The sequence below is a fragment of the Thunnus albacares genome, chromosome 12 (genome assembly GCF_914725855.1).
Source record: "Thunnus albacares chromosome 12, fThuAlb1.1, whole genome shotgun sequence".
Taxonomy (NCBI): domain Eukaryota; kingdom Metazoa; phylum Chordata; class Actinopteri; order Scombriformes; family Scombridae; genus Thunnus; species Thunnus albacares.
In genome coordinates, this window is record NC_058117.1 from 8,926,389 (window position 1) to 8,950,194 (window position 23,806).

At 41.9% G+C, this 23,806-nt stretch overlaps 1 protein-coding gene across 3 annotated transcripts; it reads right to left on the reverse strand.

The window, feature by feature from the left end:
• Positions 1-364: 364 nt before the first annotated feature.
• dnm3b (dynamin 3b) lies at positions 365-21,797 on the reverse strand. Of its 3 annotated transcripts, XM_044367412.1 has the most exons (22): positions 21,502-21,797; positions 20,655-21,008; positions 18,471-18,544; positions 18,149-18,298; positions 16,839-17,042; positions 15,170-15,268; positions 14,837-14,997; positions 14,307-14,449; positions 13,996-14,131; positions 13,466-13,533; positions 12,559-12,697; positions 12,275-12,361; positions 11,723-11,793; positions 11,467-11,521; positions 10,628-10,657; positions 9,698-9,811; positions 5,816-5,925; positions 4,700-4,814; positions 4,218-4,382; positions 3,800-4,032; positions 3,471-3,644; positions 365-2,084 (listed from the first exon to the last, which is right to left on the reverse strand). In XM_044367412.1, exons 2-22 carry the CDS (start codon positions 20,813-20,815, stop codon positions 2,042-2,044), a joined length of 2,532 nt encoding a protein of 843 aa, XP_044223347.1. In that variant the 5' UTR covers positions 20,816-21,008; positions 21,502-21,797; the 3' UTR covers positions 365-2,041. The 3 variants fall into 3 exon arrangements, 2 of the variants coding, with proteins under 2 accessions (XP_044223347.1, XP_044223348.1); XM_044367413.1 differs by lacking the exon at positions 10,628-10,657; XR_006406381.1 differs by lacking the exons at positions 365-2,084; positions 3,471-3,644; positions 3,800-4,032; ... (1 more) ...; positions 4,700-4,814; positions 10,628-10,657 and adding an exon at positions 10,967-11,034.
• Between the last annotated feature and the right edge of the window lie 2,009 nt (positions 21,798-23,806).

The window sequence follows — 23,806 nt, forward strand, 5'->3', positions numbered from 1 at the left end:
AACACTTTTTCTTAGTATCCGGATTCAGTAGCAGGTTTTATTTAACTAGATAGTAGCTGCTACAAAGGGGCACTTAAGTATTTTCAGACCTACATAATATCCTAAAGATTTGCTGCAATATTTGCACAATAGGCCGTCCAAGGATTTCCTGTAAAATCACAATTTGAATTCTTATTATATGAGCCTGGTGGACAAATTTCCCACCGAGAATACAGTAGGTTCGGTACGAATAAATAAATAAGCAAGCAAGCCATCGGGTCTTCTTTATGAGCAGCATATTATTTTTGCTGCACTCCAGTGAGAGGTCTGCATAAATGTATTTACCGTCTCCAAAACCCCAATGAAGACTCCGTTAACAAGGTGAGACATTATGAGGAAGAAGTTTATTGAGGAGCAATACAGAGACACAGAAAATAACAACTGATGCAATTCCCCAGTTTAACATTATGCCCTCTGCTAAACAATGCCATCTCACTACAACTGGAACCTGTTCGTTGTTGGTCTTAAGCTGATTTTTTTTTTTTTAAACTTTACGATTCTCTTTCTACATTTAGCTTTGGCAATACAGAATTGTAATTCATGCCGGTAAGGCAGTCTAAATTAGAGAGAAGAGAGCATTTAGTGAATAGAGACATAGAGAACGATTAAAGCGCTAGGATCCTTGATGAGGTCTTTATAGTCCACAGGTACAGTATCTCTTTTTCATTACCTATATACATCAGAACACAGTTTAGGCCCACATACACAATAACAAACTGACAGAGAAGCACTTGAACATTGACAATACCACCTTAAGCTCTGACGCAGACGGTGACTGACTGACTGACTGACTGACTGACTGACTGGCTGGCTGGCTTCGTGATTGTGAAAGTAGAGGAAAGAAGAGAGACTTGAGAAAAGAGAAAGAGTGCTAGTTTGTGATGTGCATGAAGTTGCATGTTTCAAACCTGAGAAAAAGGCTAAATGGAAACATGTAAAAAAGCATCATCTTTGTTCATTCATGGAGGAACTTGTGTTTTGCCATGTCAAGTAGCAACTTTTTTTTTTTTTCAAGTGGCAAGTTCCGGTCCCATCCATCCCGCCAGTCAGGGTCTGAATGTGAGCTTAAGGCTGCAAGGGTCACAACTTGACCATTGATACAGCACAGGTGGACACCTATGACAAGGTTAAATGTATTATTGAGGCTGTTTCCATATAGAGAATACTGAAGGTGCTCCTCAGCCTTGCTATGTGTGTATGGCTGCTACTACAACACAGGAACAACTCACAAAAGTCCAACATTAAATTGACCCCCGAGGGTTTTATGATTCATCATTAACAGCTTTGACCATGAAAACAAATACAACTGAAACGCCAACAAACGTGCAGACAGACGGCACATGCACACGTGTCCTCGCACACTCATACACACGCACACGCACATACACAGTATTACTCGCACACAAACACACGTATACACACACATACTAAGATACAACTTGTGTTCCTAAGAGAACATTAAGCTGATAATTAACACTTAGGGGGGCATTATACAATAAATTAATACAATACTAAATCAAACTCAGCCTACATATAGGCAAATTAGTCCCTCCCCCATATACATACACACAAAACACACGCACACACACACTCCCATGCAATAAAAGCAGCTTATGTGCCATGCTGCATTTTGGAATGAATAGGGCAGTACGACTGCTGAGCGTATTTTCATGTAAAGCAGCAAGTGGGGGTGGTGTCTGACTTGGCGAGGTGCTCTGGGGGGAAAAGAGGTTCCAGGGACTGATACTGGGTAGTGGATCTGCTAAGCAAACCTGGACCACAGGCGAGCAACAAGCGCACATACACATACACCACAAGACAAGTACCATACTGTACATAGATATATGGACATCGTCACCTGGCAGGAAATCGAAGGGTCAAGGGGTAAAGACTTCAGTGTCTACACTAAGGAGAGACCAGGACAGCAGAGTCATGGCTAAGAGAGGAGGAATGGAGTGGATGAAGGAGGGAGGAGGAGGGTATGAGCAACCCCTTGAGATGATTATGGCGGGACTTGTCTTGTAGGAGATGGCGGGGGCCGCCGACTTGAATAATGTATGTGACGTAAGGAAAAGTGTCACAGGATAGGGAAGATAAGAGATGACAAACAGAGAGAGAGAGAAGAGAGAAGATTAGTCTCAGTGTTTACATAAGTTTAATACATGCTGCAGTTAGGCTACAGATAAGATACAGGGAGAGAAAAACTGATTTCTTTTCCACTTGAATGAAGATCTGCCTCAAGGGCAAATGGTCAGACTTATTTAATATCTCACACACAGTCAAAATTGGCATCAAATTAAAGATTATTTAAAAAGCAAAAATGTGAGTGGATTAAGGAAGCAGTTTAAAGGAATAGTATGACATTTTGGCATAGATTTGTTTTCTTTCTGAGAGCTAGATGAGAAGATTTATACCACTTTTATGTCTGTATGCAAAATATGAAGCTAGTGCCAGTAGCTGGATAGCTTAGTTTAGCACTGACTGGGGGAAACAGCTAGCCTGACTCTGTACAAAGCTAACAGTCACTGACTTTAAAAAGTAACTGCATCTGGCAAAAGATGGTTAAAGAAATTGCCTAGCACATAACCACCTGTAAAATTATAATGTGTTGTTTTTACACTTCTACACACTTTTACACTTAAACAAACAACATATAATTTGTTAATTAGTAAGTATTGGAAGTGAAGTTGCTTATGGACAGAGTCAGGCTAGCTGTTTCCCTTGTTTCTATTCTTTATGCTAAGCTACACTAACTGCCGTCTGTCACTTTGTATTTAATGTACAGGCACGACAGTGGTTTATTTCCCAAAATACAGAACTATTCCTTTAAAGACAAAAATGTGAGCAAATATAGGAAGCAGTGTAAAACACTGACATTTGCCACTGCAAAAGGCAATTCTGCCTCCTCATGAGCAAACAGTCTCATCCTCCAAACAACTTGTTTCCATAGCCCAATATTTACCATATTGTTAAAATACTACAGGCTCAACTCAAGCTCAAAGTCTGCTCAACTGCTGTCAGCCAGCATGTTACAGAAAAGTGAAATACATTTGAAGGCTGTAAGCATTTACTCTTGATCTAGTAGAAGATGTGGAGCAGTTGTTAAGAGCAGATGAGATTCTGAGCAGAAAAGCTGGTTGATGTATGTTTAAAGTCGGAGCAGAATGATCTCTGTTGTTTAATTTTTCAGTTCACTCATTTATTGCTGATAAACATGCAAAACACAAAATGTATAGAGGGAGGTTTTGTCATTGTTTGTGCATCAGAAGATACAATGTTTAAAGTTTTCAAGTTTTCAATCGGCTAGATAGACAGATACAGGACTTTATTAGTCCAAGTGGATTAATAAAGTACTGTACTCTCATAAAAAACATCAGAAGAGGATGTTTTGTGTCTTCCCAGTGGGTAACACGTGAGAAGGTTGCACTCACCTGGGGATGCTAGGAGGGGCCCTGTTTGGGCGGCTGGGAGCCTGGGGGCTGTCAGCACTGTTATTGAAAGGCCCCAGGGGTCCTGGGCGGTTTGGTGGTGGTGGAGCCCCTCGGGGAGCTGGGCGCTGGCCCGAAGACATCCTCCTGGGAGCCGTGGGGCTGGGTGGTGGAGACCTGGAAGAAGAGATGACATAATATTGAATAATGTTTAGGAAAGAAAAGAACACAGTTAATAATGAATTGAATTAAAGGCATTTTGAAATAAAAATATGCCCTAACATTTAGTTTTTATTTAAAATGGTGAGTTTGCATATGTATGATCAGTTTACCTGCGACCACCGGATCCTCCCACCCAGGAGTTGTCAACAGGCGGAGGCATCGGGACGGTGATAGTGGAGGTGGAGATATCCCCGATGATGGCCAGGGCCTCCTTCAGGGACTGGTGGGTCCTTAGCACTTCATCCCTCCTCTGGGCCTGCTCCTGGGACTCGTCCATCAGGGCGTTCTGGTCACCTGCAGAGTACAGCTGGGCCAACAGCTCTGCATTGATGAAGTCCTTCACCTAGTGGCATAGAGATAAAGGACAGAGTGAGCGTTATAATGGAATAAATTGAAGGAGAGAGACAATCCTTCTGATCAAAGCTGCAGTGTGTTTTTTCACTGGAGTCAGATTTGTTATTATCATAATTTGTAGTAGCAGGAGTATCAAGGGCAGAGTGAGCGACAACTGATGTACTCTTTGCTTACATTGTTGATCATGAGATGCATGATGGTCTTGGGCATGAGGTCTCGGATGCACTTGTTGACAATAGCCATGTAGGAGTCCACCAGGTTACGGATGGTTTCCACTTTACGCTCCAGCTGAGGGTCCATGGAGAAGTTATCTGTGGTGGTGGTGGTCTCACTCTCAACCTAAAGCAGGAGAAAGGAGAAATACTTTTTTTTAAGAAAGAGGTGTTTACCTGTGCAAAAATATTGTGTGCATTGTATGGAACTAACAGCTTAATAATGGATGCTTTAGTTTTTTTCTGTGCAGTCTTCTAGTATAAATGTATGAACAGTTTCAAAGCAATATAGGAAGGGAGAAATTACATAACATCTGACACAGCACAGGTTAATACTGTAAGGATACTTTAGGATCAGACAGAACACAGGAACCAAAGCTAAAAAAAAAAAATCATCCAAGCACTAAAAGACCAAGTGTTTGAATAATGAACGAATGTGCTAACCGTAGCGGTCTTCTCAGGATAGACCCCAGCACGTAGGAGAGAAGACTTCCAGCTGTCCACATCATCCTGAGAGTCGCAGGCCAACTCCAGGGTGCGATTGTCCTTGTACACATTCCTAGACACAACAACACACGAGGGAATGTATGGATGAAAATCACTGAAGAGGTATAAGAGCTCTTATTCAACCATGTGTCAAAATCCATATCAGTAAAAGCTTTAATAAAACCCTTAGTTACAGCTTATAAACACTTTAAAAGTATGTCTTATTAGAAAGTTAGAAAGTGTGTCTTATTCGAAAGTAAATGCTAAACAGGGGAGGCATGTGTAATTAAATAAACATTCAAACTATTCAAGTTGCTCTATCAGAGATCAATGATATAACAAAATCCAGACAATACTTCTCATTGTTCAAAAAAGTGTTCAACAACAGAGACAAATTCTTACATCTGGAAGTATTGACAGTCAATTTAGGTTATTTGCCTCCTTCCATGTGGGATATTTTGTTGTTTAACCCCTTTTCAGGTTTTGAGCCAAGAAGTTTTTAACTGGATGGAGAAACTGAATTACCATAAAAAAGCTTTTAGAGGACATACTGCAGCAATTATTGTAAGTTCAGGCCTGACATTAAACATTTTACACAGATTCACAGTGTTTATGCATAGCTTAGGTATATTATTAACATCAACCTACTATCATAACATCAGGAACTTAGAATAACTCTGGTTTTTTTGGGGCTTTTTTCCACTCTCACAGTAAAATGTCTGGTATTTTAAAATGGTATTTTGCACTTATGAGATGTATTTTGTGATAAATTGCAGTATGATTTTTTTTTTTTTTAACACAAACTATAAATGACAGCTTCACAAGCTGAATTGTAGACATGTGTATTCGAAATACATCCAGTTTGTTCCGGCCTGCATTCATGCATACATACTGTACATAACACATAATGCAAAACATATTTCAACTGCAGCACCAGCACGCAGGCCTTGAACTCTCTAACTCTGTCTACGTTATGTGATAGCTATCAAGAGTCTCATGAGCTGTAAAATTAACTGTTATAGTATGCAGTTTAATGAAAAGTAGAAATTAAAATATGAAGATCTTGCAGCTGACCTCGACTCTGTATTGAAAATGCAGAATATGTGCTTGCTGGACATGAAACTCTTCTCGACATCGCGGACTTTCAGGTTGTCCAGGGGGAGCATGTACTTTTTCTCCTTCTCCTGTGAATGAGAAAAACAGAAGGTAGGGATTGTGAGCACTTTTATGACTAATACGATTTGTGCTCTGTTTGTTATTGTTTGAAACGTTGCGCAATGATGTTGGCGCAAACAATTTGCACGAGATGATGTCGGTAAGAGAAAGGTGAAGTTGGGTTTTTAAAGAGGGAGAGAGGGGGTGAGCAGAAAAGAGAGAGAGGGGGTGACAGGAGGGAGGAGGAATGGGGGAGAAATGAGAGTGGGAGGTAAGGGGGGGGGGAGTGGGTGGAGAAGAGAGGGGGGGGGGGAGCAGAGGGAAGAACAGAGAAAGAAAAAGAGAGAGAAGGAGAGCACATGTGGAAGTCATTACAGTGTGGGTCAAGACACAGTCGTTCTTCACGGTGAGTTTTGCCGCGGAGAGCTGGTAGCTAAAGGCTGAGGAAACTCTCCGGCTTGTAGTAAAGACGGGGGGGAAATGCAGATATATAAAAGCACTGGAGGTCCATAATGCTCTGCTCAAACACAATGTTGATCTTTTGAGGTACAGGCTCAAGCACGGCTGTGACAGATTCAAAGAGGGCTTGTGACAGATGCTTAGCTTCAAGAAACCCTGCTCTTCATTTTACACTCCATCCTAGCCTCCATCTTTCTTAACTCTCAGTGTCTTTTTTCTTTTATCCCTCCCCCTCTATATTTTTTCAATATTTTTTCTTTCCATTCCAGAGGGGCCCACTTCCTGCCTGATTTTTTTTTTTTTTTTTTTTTTTTTGAAGAAGGAGGGAGAGAGAGCGAGAGAGAGAGAGATTAAATGACAGCCTGGCGTTAAAACTCAACATCTGGTAGTGCTTAGCAGCACACAGAGAACCAGGGAAGGAGGGAGAGTGGAGAAGTTAAAGAGACGGCGGGCGAAGGAGGAGAGACCAAGAAGAAGAAACACAAAAGTGGATTTGCAAAAGATTTGCAGAAGAAAGCCCACATCTGGTCTGATGGTCTCCGGGAAGTGGTGGTAGATGGTCACAGGTAAGAATTAAAAGGGGATGAGGAGCGGAGAAGAAGCAGTGAGGACGAGAAAACTCTGCAGACCCTTCTGTGTTGTATTCCCCAAGGGGTCACTACAGCCCATATATGGTCACACGGGTCCCCTCCCTCTTCCTCTCTCTTCCTCTCCCTTTCTCACTCACTCACTCCCCCCCCCCTCGTCTCTCTCTTTCCCTCTTTTTTGTAATATCCCCTCCCTGAACGTGCAGCCAGTCTGTCCCAGTCGTCTGAGCGAATATGCCACGTCAAGGCTGGATACTCTTCATGGCCGGCGTGACCAAAACGGACCGCGAGGGGACCCAGAGCTCCACTCGTCTACCAAAACAAATAAACACGCCAAGAGACGTGCACCAAAAAGGCTGGGAGAGCGACAACATGGATGGGGCGAATCACAGTTTTGAGGGCTTTCGATAGACGGGATCCTTGGTGCCAAAAATGGAGAGGGGCGAAAGGGAGGGCACAGACGACAGAGCCGCAAGCATCTGGAATGGCAGAAAACAGCACAAGGCCTGGCTCTTAACTCCGGCTCCGTCCACCCAGTGTTCAGACTACCTGTTCATTGTCATACTGGTGTACAGTAGTCTGCACATTGGTTAGACTGGGCATGGAACTTCTTCTGTCAGTCTGTCTTTCTGTGTGTCTCTCTTTCTGTCTCCAAGGTCTCCCAAGTTGTGTGTTTTTGTGCATCTGTTCCTTCATCTTCAACCTCTACTATCTTTAATCTATTTATAATCTGTATTTATTCTGAATCCATCTGTAATTTGTCCTGAGTGCATTCTAACACTCACCACTTTCTTTTCATATCTTCTTTTTTTTTTTTTTTTTTTGGAATAAACGTTTATCACATATTTTTCCAACACTAACTGCAGATTTAACAAAATTGTTGTGAAAACCAAGATGTAAAAATCTAAATCTCGAGCCAGAGTGATAAAGGATTTAAAGTCAAAACTCACAAAGTAGCAAACTCACATAATTTATAGCATAAGAGCTGAATGAGTAAGTGTGCAGGCTGCTAGCCTATAGTGCTCTGATGAAGATGTGGTCCACTGGAGGGGGAGGAGCGAATGTGGCTGCAAAGCATCAAACACAGGCCGAAGGAACGAGGGCCAATCAATCAAGTGGAGTTTGAAAATACAGTCAGACACCTCCAGTGAAGTTATTTCAGTGGGTGGCCAAAATGGACTTGGAAGACTTAATGCAAAGGAAGCTGATTTATACTAGATTGCTGTGGTGTCAAATAACTGAAAAAAGCGCATAGGAAAAGTGTTCTGCAGATTGTGCAATAAATGCATCAGCCAAGTGTACAAAGAATATATGTACACATATGAGGTTTTACATTGGACTACTCAGTTAAATTACTAGTTCATTTAGTAAAGCTTTTGTGTTGTTGGTTTGTGATTTAAGTATAAAAAGTCTCAGAGTGGATTGTGGAGTACTGCACATTTTATAGGTTTAAAACAGTGACGCGATGTAATTGATCTGGTCATGAAGTGGTAGCTGGTTATGAAGTTGAAGGTCAGAAACAGAAAGAGGGGGGGGTATTGATATTTAATAGAGGGGTTTCTCTCTGCTTCAACATTGGAGGCTGATGTTTGGATTAAAAACTTGTGATTTTCCTGCCAAGAATGCGAGCAGTTCCAAAGTAACTGCCAACCACACCAAGAGAGGGAGGAGGGTGTGCAAATGTGTGTGTGCACATGCATGCGTATGTGACTATAGAAAGTTCACGGAGTGTAAAACAGAAATATACAAGGCAAAGCCAGTCGAGTCTATAATTTCCTACATTACCGCACAAACGGATCAAATAACAATCTGTACACCCAATGCTGTGCAACCCATGCGCTGTCTGAGGCTGTGCGCTTTCATATATTTTGGGTGTCTGTGAGTGAACATTTGGTTGGGATTGGGATGGTTTCCAAATTTGCAAAGAAGAGGCGAATGCCTAAACTCCCAGTGGAAAGAGGTGGGGAGAGAAGAAAGAGAGAAAAGAGGGGAACTTCAAGACAAAGGGAGAGATGAATGGAAACAACGAGTGAATGACAGAAATATGTCTAAACGCTTCACATGCATAATTCGTCCAGTAAAATGCTGCATCATGATGATGATGATCCACACTTCAACAAAGAGTATGCTCACAAATCTCACATACTGCATGCCCCAAGTAAAGTTAACCAGCTGCAATTCAGCTCCCTACAGTACGTTAACGTGGAATCAATCACAGATGCCGCATAAAAATTAAATTTATTATCAAGATCCGAGAGTACAATAATGTCTCTGTGAATCTGTTGCTCTGTGAAAATCTACTATGTTATGTATCTCTTGGAACAGACAAAAGACTAAAAAAAAAAACCCAGCAAAGCAGCAACAACACCAACTGGCTAAAGGAGTTGCAGTGTGTCCGCCTATCTACACTTGCTGTGCAGAATATCCTCCAACCTGTACAGCAGGCACAGACAGGCAGATAGACATCAGCCCGACAAATAAGCCAGCAGGATGGACCAAACCCTGCATCCTGTTGATGCTGGGTTGTGGGTGCATATGTAGAGTGGATCAGTCTGCTTTCCTGGGAAGCCAATATGCCGTTGTTGTTCTTTCTAATGATGAATGAATGTTGATAAAAATGAATAAAATTCTGCTTTGTTTAAAACATCCGAGAGTTAAAGTCATTTGTGTAGCATTAGTATCAATTAAGTTGCTGGTTCCTAGGCCTGGCTGTCATCTATCAGCTTTATCTGTATTTTCTTTAGGTTAAACTCACCTCATCATCCTTGAACCAGGAGAGGCTCTCAGCAGTCAGCACAAACCAGTACTCCTTGGCTCCTCCCTTCATGATGCTGATGTTGTTGATGGTCAGCCAGCCTTTGCGGATGACCTGAGGGAAAGGATCAATGTCAGAAATATATAGACTGTAAAAAAATTTTTAAAAAATAAAATTAAAATAAAATTATGCGTGAAAAACAAGAAAACAAGAGGATGACAGGAGCTCTTCATCCGTAATGGCTTTCATTAAAAAAAAAAAAACTCACTTGCCTCTAAAACAACAAATCAGTACAACACATTGTGGCTAAAACTAGCCCAAATACAGTTAATCTGTGCAAATCATCAATGCATGAATTGCAATGAGTGTGGAGGTCAGGTTAGGTTGTGTCATTGTGTCTTTTTGTGACTCACTCAGAGCCTAGCATGTGACCCGTGTGTCAGTGAAGTGTCATTCAAGGAACTGTGTTCACAATGCCACACGCAAAGGCCTGTGTTAGCTTGTTATAAGTGACCATTGTGTTAAGTTCTTCAAGCACACAATATAGCATGGGTGTGTGCTCTGTGTTAGGTGTATTAACCTTATGAGCCCTACATAGACAAGCTTGTGGGCATAGTGCCAAGTGATTATTAGGTTAGATTACTGTCAGTCTTGCACCGCCTAAGACTCACTAAGGAGGTTACCCAAATCATTACAAAGCCTTTCTGTCATAGGCACACATGAGAGAGCTGTTTTGTGGGTGGATCCATGACAGGGTTCTGAAAGAAATTATATTTCTGAACCTCTTGAGTCTTGGATATAATATTTTAAATGCCAAACCATGGAAAATTGTTTATTTCTCTTTGTCTGGTTGGCAACCCCTTGTAGTCTGCGGGCCTTTGTGGGTGGAGGGGGTGTTAGAGAGTAAATGGTTAGAGAATAAACTCTTACAATCAGGCCTGATGCGGGAGGAGAGGAGGCCTGCAACAGGAAGGAAGGTGGGGCATTTAGACACCATGTGGCACTAAAAAAATGTAAGACATCTTCTAAAGTGCCAAAATCTCTCTGCCCAACAGTAGCCTACACAGCCAATCTGACCTGTCAGAGTGGAGAACGAGTTTTTGCTTCTCGCTCCACTCTGCGTGAAGTGACAAGAAGAGGAGAAAAAAAAGCAGAAGTGACAGGTTCCTAGGAAGGCTGCGGTGCTGCAGAGCACCACACAATGGGCAGAAGTATTACTGCAGGCACAAATGACATTGCAAACCATAACCCACAATGAGCGATACTCACCAACAGACACCCATAAGAGGGCAGCTGAGATTCTCACTAAGGGATGGGGATGAAATGCAAAGTGGCACCTTGATGACACAGGAGGGGTTCAAACAAAGGGAAATGTCTCAACAACAACACCAGTGATGATGGTGGCATAAAGTAATAGAACCCAGTGTGATTCTTTTACTGAGATAAAATCATAAAACCAAAGGAGCAAATAAACCACTGTACACAACTGGTGCCCAATTAAAACATAATACAGCATGCATGACTAAAATAGAAAGTAATAAAATATAAAAATCATAAGACTAAAATGCATAAAACATATATTTTGTGCAATGCAAAAGATTAAGTCAAATGGAAGAGTATCTTGGATCATATCTCTTTCATTGCAGCATCTCTCTCTTTGTATTTTCTCTGCAGTAGCCATCCTGCCACTATGTGGGTGTGCTGTACTCCCTTGACCTTGTGCTCGAGATGTTTGCGTACGACACACGCAAGATGTGACAAATGCTCACCTGATTTCCTGCTGAACTCTGGCTCTTATTAGTCTGACTGCTCCTCTGCTGTGCACTGTGGAAACAACACAAAAGAGATGGCAGGAAAGACAGGGATGATGGGGGGGGGGGGGTGGGTGAACATAGAGGAAAAGAGGAGGAGAAAAAGCATGACAAGGGTTAAAGGACACCTTCTAAACATTTTTCACTAGACTGATGTGTTCAATAATGTATAAATTATTTTGGTGACGCCAAGCTAATAGATGGGAGTCTTTACTTAGCAAAGCCAATGAAGTCCTCGTGGTTAGTGTTGATGTAAGACAGCTGAACATCAATTAACAGCAGAACCTGTAACAATACATAAAACATTTAACATGAAGCAAGTATAACTCATTCTTTAAGGAATAGTTTGATATTTTGGGCTTATTCGCTTTCTAGATGAGAATATCAATACCACTCTCAAATATGTAGCTTGAGTCGGCAGCTTAGAGACTTGAAGGAGGGGAAACAGCTACCACAACATTTTTACTGTTCTTTTCTACAGTTCTTGTATGGATTAAACAAATGAGATATAACGTGTTGACGAGGGAAATTACTATTCCTTTAAATGTATGACATTTTATACAGTATGATAGTACTTAATTGGATAATTGGTACCTCTTTTGTAATTACATAACATCACAATGACAGATATGAATATACATGTCTCATGTGGAGAAAAACTGGCTACTGAGGTTGGCCTTGCATGTAAATGTGAGTATACATATCTCAGACCTTCCCTTACGAACAAATGTGTGTATGTCCACAACTACAAGCTAATGAGTGTTACCTGGTCCTTGGCCCGACTCTCTCTGTCTCGAATATGAGAAGTCACAATTCTCTCAGTTTCCTCTCGCAGCCTGGGGAAGCATTCCAGCTGGAAACACACCACACAGCTTATCACTCCTTCCACATAATGAATAATAAGAACCAAATTCAGAATCAAAAACAGAGAGCTCATCTTTCCATCTCCATCTATTCATCCAACCTTCCTTCCTTTCCTTCCTGCTTCTTATCAAGCTTTAAAACCCCTATAACTATAATATATATAAAGTGCAAGAAACCACGAGTTACCTTGTTGGAGCACTGGCGCACTGTGTTAATCAGTTCCTGGATGACCATGTCCACACACTTGATGCAGGGCTCTTTTAGCTTTATAACCTGCTTCTTTACAATGGCTTCAAATGCCATGTCTGGAGTGAAAAGCCCAGTCCTGAGGCCCACCAAGAGGAGGAGAAAAAAGGTACAATGGTGATGAGAAGTGTTTTCTCAAATATACAGTATAATTAGATGACTTGGTGATATTGGTTTTGGTTCCACATACAGTATATCCCTGCTTTTATCTATGTTTTACTTCCTGCAGTCTGAGGTTAGTAATAAAGGGGTCATTACAAAAACATTTTGTTGATGTGATAAAACCGGCCATTGTAGATATCAGCCCTGCTATTGTTTTTGGAAGGAATTCAGGCTAAAATATGATGTTTCTTTAAATGACACATTCTCTCTCGCTTGGGTGGCAATCTTTTTGGTTGCAGTGGCTAACCGCTGCTGAATCAATATAGAAACACAGAGAAAAGCTGGAGTGAAAATAAAAAAAGAAAGAAAGAAACATGACATGCTCCTCCATTGTTCATAGATTCCCACCCGAGCCATGTATTTTAAGCTGTTGGCAAACCAAATTCAAACATCTGTTTCTTTTTTCAATCTGTCATGATGTCTGCCATATCAAAGTTAACTTATTTGACTGTCTCTTCTGGCTTTTGGCTGTAAAATAATGTTTTTATATCTTTATGATACTAGCAAACTGAAAGTAGAGAGTTATTTCATCACTGATAAGTTAGTATATCTCAAATATTTTGAGGAATTGTGCGTCTGTTGGGAGAAAACTGATGAAAAAGGCCCTTGTAGGAGTACAGCAGGGGGAGTAGGCAAAGAAAAATTTAGGCAACCACATATTTTAGTTCGGTTGACAAATTCCTACCTGATACCGTGGATGTTCTTGATGGCATAACTGATCTCGCGACGCATCTCTTTCTCATCACACTCCATCTGACGGGAGCAGACAGAAGGAGTTTAAATGGTGGATACAGAGAATGGAGTTGTAAAATATTAAAGATGAGAGACAGCATGAAAAAGAGAGGGAAAAAATGTACAAAAAGCTGTGTTTGCACTGAGAGTTGAGTGAGCGATTTAGGGAGTATTCAAAAGAAAATCACAATAGAGAGAACATAAGAAGCCAGTTGGGAGGAAACAGGACAAAGAACAAAGAAGACAAAGGAGGAAGGCTGCAAAACTCATTTAGTCGTATATTCAGCCCTCAAGACTTTTTCTTTCTCAAAACAAACACAAAATCTTCCAGTGGGGGTGTCATTATTCCAGTTGTTCTCTATGCAAATAATTGCACCTCATTAGCTGATATTTTTTGACTGATTCAAATAAAATAAGAGTTTCTGATACATTAAAAATCACAGTGTCTTGTTAACATGGATTGTTATTGGGGATCTTATTCACCTTGACCAGTTCAAAGGGGAAACGCTCATGGAAGATGCGGTTGATTTTTGCTCCACCAGACAGCTCCACTGTGTCCACCTGGTCTCCTGAACCCTCGATCCTCTTCTCAAAATCCACAGAGAACTGCTGCACCATCCTGAAACAAAACAATGATGTAATAAATGAGACCAGTAATGACTTCTGATATCTTGAATACAAGGTGACAAAGAAATGGTGTCAAGGAATGAAGTCATTGTTTCTTCAGAGTTAAGGAATCCTGCACTAAACACATTTACTATGAACTTTTGCTGGCAAAGAAATGGGCTACTGACTGCAACAGCTGCTTGGTTTTGCGGGATGGGTCATCAGGTCGGTATCCCCGGTATTCCTCGGCTTCTTTGTCCAGAGCCAACAGCTGGGACTGCAGCTTGCTGCGGAACGCTGGCAGGGTGTCCCGGATGTGGTTGGTCAGTTGCTATGGAGACACAAAGCAAACCAGCAAACCAAAATTGCACAAATTACAACCACATAGCGAGCCATCAATAAGTAGATTATGTCATTGGCAATTTAAGTGTAAAGAGTCATTTTGCAATCAGGATTGTAAGTACAGAATGTTTCAGTACAATAAGTAAAGCTACATTCATACAATACAAATGCTGAGAAAACTGTGGAATGTCTGCATGAGTGAAATTATAAATTATTACAAGTTGAACTAGAAAGGCGAGTGCATTTTCCACCTACTGACAGTCTTGAATCACCCACATTGACGTGACTGACAATGGAAGCGAAAAAAATAGGCCACCTTCTTATTAATTATGTAAAGTGCACTATGGGAGAGCACTGGGAGTAAATCTATGATCACCTCGTTGAGCACTTTCTGCAGGCGTGGGGTGCCCATTCTATCAGCCATGTGCCTGTACGAAGGGTGGGAGAAGAAGAACTTTCTCTCCGCTTCCAAAGCTGCCCTGATATCTTTCCTCCCATCAATGTCTTTCTGACTGCGATTCACCACTCCAATATAACCTGGGAATGAATAACATAGGACACAAAAATTGAGAGAAGTAATGAATAGTTACACAATAGCACAAGCAAGATCAACAGAAAGCAGGGAGAGAGTGTGATAGTAAGAAGGACAGAGAGAAGCTACAAGAGCCAAAGTGAATCTGGCTGGCAGCTCACTATAGGACAAACACACCTCTTCGCAGTGGCAGCAGCTTGTTCTCCAGTACGTCTCGGGCGTCTGTGCCCTCGTCCATCAAATCCAGTTTGGTGATCACTCCAATAGTCCTCAGACCTAGAAAAAGGGTCAAAAGGTCAATGAGTGAGGAAGGAAGTAATATAAATTTAGAAATGCTTCTTGGAAGTTCGAGGTTACTGTTTGTTTGAACACAAAAAAACAATATAGTACAAAATCATACTACTATCTTTACATTATGCTGTCTTTGCATGTAGCTCCATATCATCATCTACTAAATATTCTGTACTTAACTTCCTCATACAATTTCCTTCTCTGTCCATCCTCTGATCCATCTTTTTTTTCCACCATCCTCTTTTTACTTCTTTGCTCTCTTGTTCATCCAGCCAGATTAACCTGCTATGGGGCCAGGGGCACTCAAGTGTTGAAGCTCTTTGACAAATTTATAACGTAGCACAAAGTCAAGAGGTTGCATTACGTAGCACAACAAGCTAGTGAAGCTCTGTAAATGGAACCGCATCCCACGCACGCACAGTGGTGTCTGCTGTACAAGGAACCTCTCTCCTGAGACTGAAAATGTTATCACTGTTATTAGTCTTTGGGGCCATTTCTAAACAAACTACAGTAAGCATTGCCTTCAGGGAAAAGGAACATGTCACCCAGTGCAGCGGTGTGCCTCAACGACATGTTTTTAATAGTTTTTGGGCAACAATGATCTATGCAGGAATAAGATATATCAGGTTTTGGATACACACACAATACTTGGAAGCAGGATGAGTTTATTGTTGGTTTGGCTCAGTACATGAGATTTGTTGACAATAAGAAAAGAAAGTCGCCAGCTTTATCCTTTAACCCCCCCATTCTTCTGCCTTTAAATACCCATAAACTACAGGCACACAGCAACATCATTATATTCCTAAGATGGAGTCAACTTGTTAGTCGAAACTCAATTAAACACAAATGTATTTAGAAAATTGCAATTAATCAAATTAACAGCACAGTGAAACCGGGTCTGGGACCTCTGAGCAGTTGCCCACTTCTTCCAGTTCCTAATCTAGTTTTGCATCCAGCTCTTCCTTTCCTCCTCCCCTAGTTCTTTAATTTTATTTACACCTATTTAATTCTCCTTCTGCCACTTCTTCCTTTCCAAGCATCTTTGACTATTAGCATCTTTTCTCTCCCTATTCCCTATTCCTCCACCTTAATTCCTTCTCTGTTATAATTCATCCCTCTCTCAAGGTTGTTTCGTCCAAGCCCTCCTCTTCTACCAAGCTTATTCATTGTCTTCTCCTCACGTGTCCCCCTTTTCTGTCTGAAGGTCAGACTTTCTGGGAATCATATTAAGTTTATTATTTTCTCCTTCCTAACCCTTTCTGGTCCTTTTCCTTTGCTACACGTCCTCCGCCTTCTTTGGCCTCTATTTTCCCCTTCTCTCAGCCCCACAATGCTAATAATAATGTGACACTTGATCGATCCCTGTAGGGAAATTCTGTTTCCACATTCAGGGAGGTCAAAGCACAAGGTCAGACATGTAGCACCATGCCTGGAGCTGATACAGATTCAGTGTCTTGTTGAGGATGGCCCCACTAACCACAAGGCCACTTTTTCTCCACTTCATTTCCTTCCATCCCTCTTTCTACACCAGTCCCAATATTCACCCTTGCCTTACCCTGGGGATCAACATCCTTCGCCAGTTTCAGGGCATCAGAGTTGGCCAGGTCAGTGTTGGCCGGAGTGACAGCTAGGATCAAGCAGCTCTCTCTGGCGATGAACTGCATGATCATGTCCCTGATCTGCTGCTCGATGTCCACCGGCTGGTCTCCGACCGGCACCTTAGTGATCCCCGGCAGGTCGATGAGAGTCAGGTTCAGCACTGCACAGTCAGAAGAATGCAATATAAGAACTCGCCATACCTGTGTGGCATTTCTGTGACCTATTTTTAGTCAGAGGGGAATCTCCATAATTTCCTTTATATGTATTTATCTGGGTTAGCAACCTGTTGCTTTAATAGTCCCCCCCTACAGCTGGAAAAAATAGACATGTTGGGACATTTGGCCATATTTCTAGACCAGTCCAACAACAATTTGAAATGTAGTTAGAGGAAAAAGAAGCCCACATATCATAATATAGATACCCAAATGAGAGCTAAACTTGGGTTGGGTTGCACCAACTATCTGGAAATCCATTACTTAGTTTGTTTGTAAAATCCTTCTTAAATTCTTCATAAGAACTAGCTACTTTCAAACTTTACTAGATTGGGTTGCACTATTAAAATGTAATGAATGTCTTAATGAGTAAAAACTGTTTCAGGATGTAACTATGTAACTAATAACCTACAGGGAAACTAGTTTGTGTGGTGCAAAACATTCTTTAATGTAATGATGTGAAAATCTCCAATTAGAAACACTTACGTCAAACTAGGCAAAGTTTGAACTTATGAACCACTGGTGCAACCGACTCCAAGAGTAATACTGCATAATATATATACAGCGTATATATATTATATATATATATAATGATTCCAAACAATCCACATTATCATATTCACTCTGAATGAAGCTCTGTAAGTGGCAGAGGATCACAGATGGTTGACAGCTGAGCTAATTAGTCCATGTTTCAAGTTCTCACAACAGAGGACAGCATTCACAGTTATCATTCAAACAGTCTAAGAACATCAGTATATAGCATATCGCATAAAGCATATATAGCATATCTGAAAGCTAAAATTCAACCACACAAAGCTTTTTAAGTATCTGTTTAGTTGTCAACAAGTAACTAATGCATTGATCATCTTTTCATAGAAAAACCATACTCTTTGTTTCTCATGAGCTGTTTTTTAAACCTTTTTCTGCCAGCTATTCATACAAAGAGCAAAAGTATGATGATTCACATCTTGTCACAGTCTACTTTGATTCATAAGTGTTACTAGGTGCAGTTACTTGACAGTGAGAGGAAGGAAGCTGAGTTATGGTCTCGTACCGTTAGGGGAGTAAACACGCAGGTTGATGGGAACGGGAGATATGCCTTTGTTGGCCCCCGTGACACGGTCTGTCTCCGCCTCGATCTCCTGGCGAACCTCATCAAAGTCTGTGAACTTCTTTCCTTTGCAGTGGAGGAATTCAGCCCATTCTGAGAAGATGAAAATAAAGAATACATCACAGAGATTAGTGGTAGCTGTGCTTCATGTGACTGACAGGAAAATAATGCCAGTATGAGAGAAAAAAAACAGCACCGTTTAAAAAAGAAGGAACATTTGTGTGCATGCTAGCATGTGTGGGTGTGTGAATGTGTAGGCGCCCACCTGCAGAGGCGCTGATAAGCTGCAGAACCAGGGGCCTGCGGGTGACAATTCCAGATCCACGGGGCAGAAAGTCCCTGAGGAAAAACAGCCAATCAAAACTCATTATATCAAACCACAGACAACGTAAATACTTATCAAAGAGCGTAGGCATGGCTATAGGTAGCATAATGATATCTTAAGGGGTTTTTTAATTCTTGGAAGGCAATTTGCTTGTAATTACACCCATATAATAGCAAGCAAGCTACTCTAGAACATTCAATGCCATTCATCTTTTAAGCCTATATCAGTCTGACAGTGGCCATTTTAAAACACAGCAACTCCTGTCGTTTTCAGCTGCTTCTGCAACAAACAGGACAATCTGACCGGATAAACAATAGGTCAAAATGAAGAACTGCATCACTGACAGGGAGCTCTCTCATTTAAAAAACGATGACTTCATCATTTCCCGGGGGCTTCCACACCTACTGAGTGTGTGTCCACTGCCTGTGTACGTTTGATTATTCCACACACCTGACAGCCATCACTACTACCACTGATGCTGAACGTCTGTTCCAAGAAACCTTATTAGCACATATCGACCCTCGGAACTGCCTCAAGTGGGATGAGTTTTTAAAAAAAAAACAGATGAAGAAGCCCACTTCTTGTCCATTCAGCGCCTTGTAGGGCCATGTCTGGACAGATGGACCATTACTCAGCATCACGACTCTCAATGAGAACAGGACAAAATCAATGCATCCATCTGGGACTGTACACATGTATGTCAAATCTGCACAAGACGCACCATTTGGTCACACTACAGGGAAACTAGCTAATGATATGTGAGTGTATGTTTTGGTAAATGGGTGTAAAAGAGACGATTTAGTATTGCATTTCCATGGCAATGAGGGGATTTGCAAGAGATGAATTTAAAAAAAGAACGGTCAAAATCAGTAGAATCTGAAATATCCTGACTTATAGGTCCTACTATGGATCAAGCTCTAAAAGCAATGGATCCTACACTTCCCATAATTCAACTCAATAGCATCTTTCATAAGACCTTCGCTACATGTTAAATGCCCCCACCTTTCAATTTAATAGCCCATTCATAATGGGCTATTGAGGTTTTCTGCTACATACCTGAAGTCTTGAGCCTCACTCAAAATAACCCTGATGACATCATCAAGGCCATTTTCTCATACATTAGAAAGCTCCTCAAGAGCAACAGATGATGATATCAGGCTGTTTTAACAGCCTGAGCACTCTCAATGACAAGTAAACTGACATTCATGTGTAAAATCAGTGGAATGTCATATATTGTATGAACTGGCACAGACACAATGCAACAAAAGAAATGCTACGTATCAATTTGGGGAGTTAATTTTTTCTGCAAATCATGATATTAAGTGATTAGCACTAGGAAATGTAAGGGCACTAAAATTTGACCTCATTTAAAAGGTCCTCAGTCTCATTGAAATGCAGAGCTGTAAAACAGAATAAAGAAACCATTGCACGAAGGTTCTTGCAGCAGACAAAAGCACATCATGCAGTTGCTCTTGGTACAGTTATGGAACCTGGATGCACGTTTGTTTCCTGTTTTGTAGAATCACATTCCTGGTTTGAAAATGGCCTGATCCTTATCTTGAATAAAAATGTCAGTTTAAACGCAGCAGCTAATAATATATTTGTTTTAAGTGACCATAATCCAGAGCGATCTGATGAATATTCATGTGTGTTTTGAGGAGTGGGAGCTGACACTGCTGCATGAACAGTAGGATGATTCACTTTAAAAATGGTTACATGAAGCCATGTGTCACTGCAATGTGCATTATATACAACACTGGACTTCACAGCATCACATTCAGAGGGTCAGCGGCACACAATGAATTTAAAAGGATGCTTGGAAACTGTAAAGCGATGGATATTTCTAGGACCACGTGATTGCAGTCTGTGCTGGTTGGGCTGACATCCCCAAGGTGTTGCTGTAACCCAAATACCACTTAGAGGCCAGGAGACAGTGTTGTGTGTTTCAGATAATGCCATGCAGAAGAAGGTCTCTGCTCATCAGACGGTGCTACAGTGGTGACTTAAAGCTGAGGAGAGATGGTTTGAACTCTGCACTCAGAGATTGGCCCCGCATAGGCCTCTTATGTCATCCTCAAGGTTAACGGGAGAAGGGATTATCCTATTTCTGGTGGTCAATTTTACCTGCCTACAAAGTTCTCCAGCACGGAGCTTTTTCCTGCGCTCTGGCCGCCGACCACTGCGATCTGCGGTAGGTCCAGGTTGCAGGCCTGGCCGATGGAGCTGAAGGCATCCTGCAGCTTGTTGACCAGCGGGATCAGGTCCTCCATGCCACGGTTTCCCATGGTGCCTTTAGACGGAAGGACTCGGGATCAGCGAATGGAGAGAGAGAGAAAGAGAGAGAGAGAGAGAGGGAGAGAGAGAGAGAGGAGGGGGGGATGTGGCGCTGCTATATTAGTCCAGGATACCGCGGTGCTTGTTGATGTAGTGAAGTCATCTAGCCGCGCATTGCCCCAAGCCAAGCAAGGGTCGGACCGACTGTGGAAGCACAGAGAGAGAGAAGGAGAGAGAAAGACAGACAGAAAGAGAGAGAGAGAGAGAGGGGTGCAGAAAATAGAGATATGAACAGACAGGGACAGACAATTGCGCAGTTGCTTACCACCACCACAACCACCACCATAACCTCTCTCTCTTTCTCTCCCCCTCTCTCGTTCCTTCCTTCTCACGCATACACACACACACACACACGCACACACAAAAACACACACATACAAAGCGAGCCGCACGAAGCCTATAGTTTCAAGGGCATTTGATGAGTGGAGCTCCATAGGCTCCATTATATAGTCACACTGAACAAATCCGTGCGCTCTAGGCTCCCGCAAGTCAAACATGAACAACGCTTAATAAACGCATAAACAAAGCATCATTCGCTGCATGCAGATAAACGTTAATATACCATATAGACTGTGTATATTGTAGATATATTACAGTCATAATCACTGGTTGTAGTGCTGTGTTCTTGTCAGCCTACCCCGCCTCAGGAATCCCTCGTTGTTTTCAGTGTCCGATGGTCCCGGTCGCTGTCCAGTGCTGAAACGACGCGCAGATCAGGCAGCAAAGACAAGTAACAAGACCCTGGACGATTATACAAGCACCACCTGCTATGACGGTGCATCGGCTTGATCCCAAATTCCTGTGCATTAATTGTGTTCGCCTGTAGGCTTCGTTACGGTCGGCTGAATGTCAGAGCGGTCTCATCCCGAACACAAATTCGTTGACAGATTAATCATTTTTCCCCCCTCTCTCCTGTCCGCGGTGTAATTGCGAAGCTGCGCCTCGCTTCTGCACCATATCGACGCGGCGGTGGACCAATGAAAGCCGCGGAATTGGAGCCGAGGCAGAGAAACGCGGCGTCTGATTGGCTGAGCAGGTACAGGTTAGGCCTACCTGAACCCGCCCCCTGTTTACATCCGTGCCATTTCTGCCGTTGTGAGTCATGCGGCACGGCTGCGCATCGCTGCAACAGTAGAGGTGGACGCGCTCCCTCAGATCCCCGCAGTAGGAGCAGAAACCAGCTGTCGTAAATTTCATACACTACCATTACATACAGGCCGTGGCAGTCATTTTATGTCGCCTCGATTGAGGTATATTAAAAATGCTGTGATACAGAAAGCTGCATCCTGATTGAGTTTGACATTATAGGCCCTTGCTTGGTTATATGAAGCCTAGAAGGGTCTCCGTTAACTGAGGGGGGTGCAGGGGGGGGAGTGTGATGCTTGGCTCCAGATTGTCACTGCAGGCCGGGGCTGGTGGATGCTGTCAAGCGGAAAGGACGCTGCCATTCCGTCTTAACCTCTCTCCAGCCAACATCTGTGCAAGATAAAGACAAGTGTTTCTCCTCCACTGTTAACGTCGCTATTCATGAGATGATCTGTGAGGAGAGATGTGATTTGCTATTGAACGCATATTGGTGAGAGGCTGTAAGGAGATCTGATATGCATCGACAGCATAACAGGCAAAGCTCTGTGCGCCTCATCCATTTGTTTATGACAATAAAATGTTATCGATTTTGTCGGTATTTGCCCTTTTCATTATGGCCAGGCCTTTAAAACTGTGTCTAATCGACACATCATGTTGTAGTTAGTTGGAGTAACACTAGGTGGCAGTGGAGATCTAACCACTGAGGCCCTGCGTTTGGACCCAGTTGATATTTATCATTTATTGGTTATCAGTTGAAAGAAATAACATGGATCTCACAACAGAACCATAAGTCCTTATGAAAATATTAGTTATAGGAAAATAATGTCAGAGAGGGGGAAATACTTTTAAGTTCAGTGAAGTAACTGTAATGGGAGAAAAAACTACTTGGAGTGTTATGTATTTTCTGAAAAAGTGGGGAAATAACCCAATCTGTTGTTAGGATATTATGAAGAGTTACACGGACATAAAATCTAACTGGCTGGATTGCTGCAGTTCATCTCAGCCTCAACCCCTCCAACCCCTCTGACCTTACCTGACAGAGAAAGGATGTCCCAGTCTGAGCAGGGGTATCCAGTAACATCAACATCAATCCAACACCTCGCTGTCTCTCCTTTCATCTCCTGCCAAAGATCCTGTTTCCTGAGGTATCTGGGGCGACAGGAGAGTTGGTCTCCAGGTCGGTATTTGAGGCTTAAAAATAAAGGTGGACCTGTTTTTAGATGAGGGACAGGCAGTCGCTTCAACACCGATCTGTTCACCTAGCAGGGGCACCATTAAAACGAGGCCCTGAATGAGTCAGGGACCACAGAGCTGGGCAGGGTCATTCCAGGAATTATACTTGTTTATCATGTCAGAGCAGTTAGGAGCTGTTTTCAGAGGGTGTAACATTTCTAGTGGTGCCACCTGGACATCTGACTGGAAGTAACTGAGTTACAAGCAGCCTGTTACATTTGGTAAAGAAGGCAGGATCTATACACTTAATGTTGTTGTCAGTGAAGAACCCTTGTAGCAGAATATTTTGGTAGCTAACAGAAGTACAGATAATTGAACATACACCAGGATGAATGAATGTAGAATGGCATTCTATGCTATATTACTTTTTATATTATTGTAGAGGACAATACTCTTCATATAGTATAGTATTGCATAGTAGTATATCATTGCATTGTACTGTATTTTATAACACAGTACTATACAGTATAGTATAAACCAACACAGTTTAGTATAGCATTGCACTGTCCTGTGTTATATCTATGTGTTAACCGTCTTTGAGTATCTTGAAAAGTGCTGTATAAACAAAAGGTATTATTATTATATTATATTGTGTAGTACTGTATTGTTTTGTGTAGTAAATA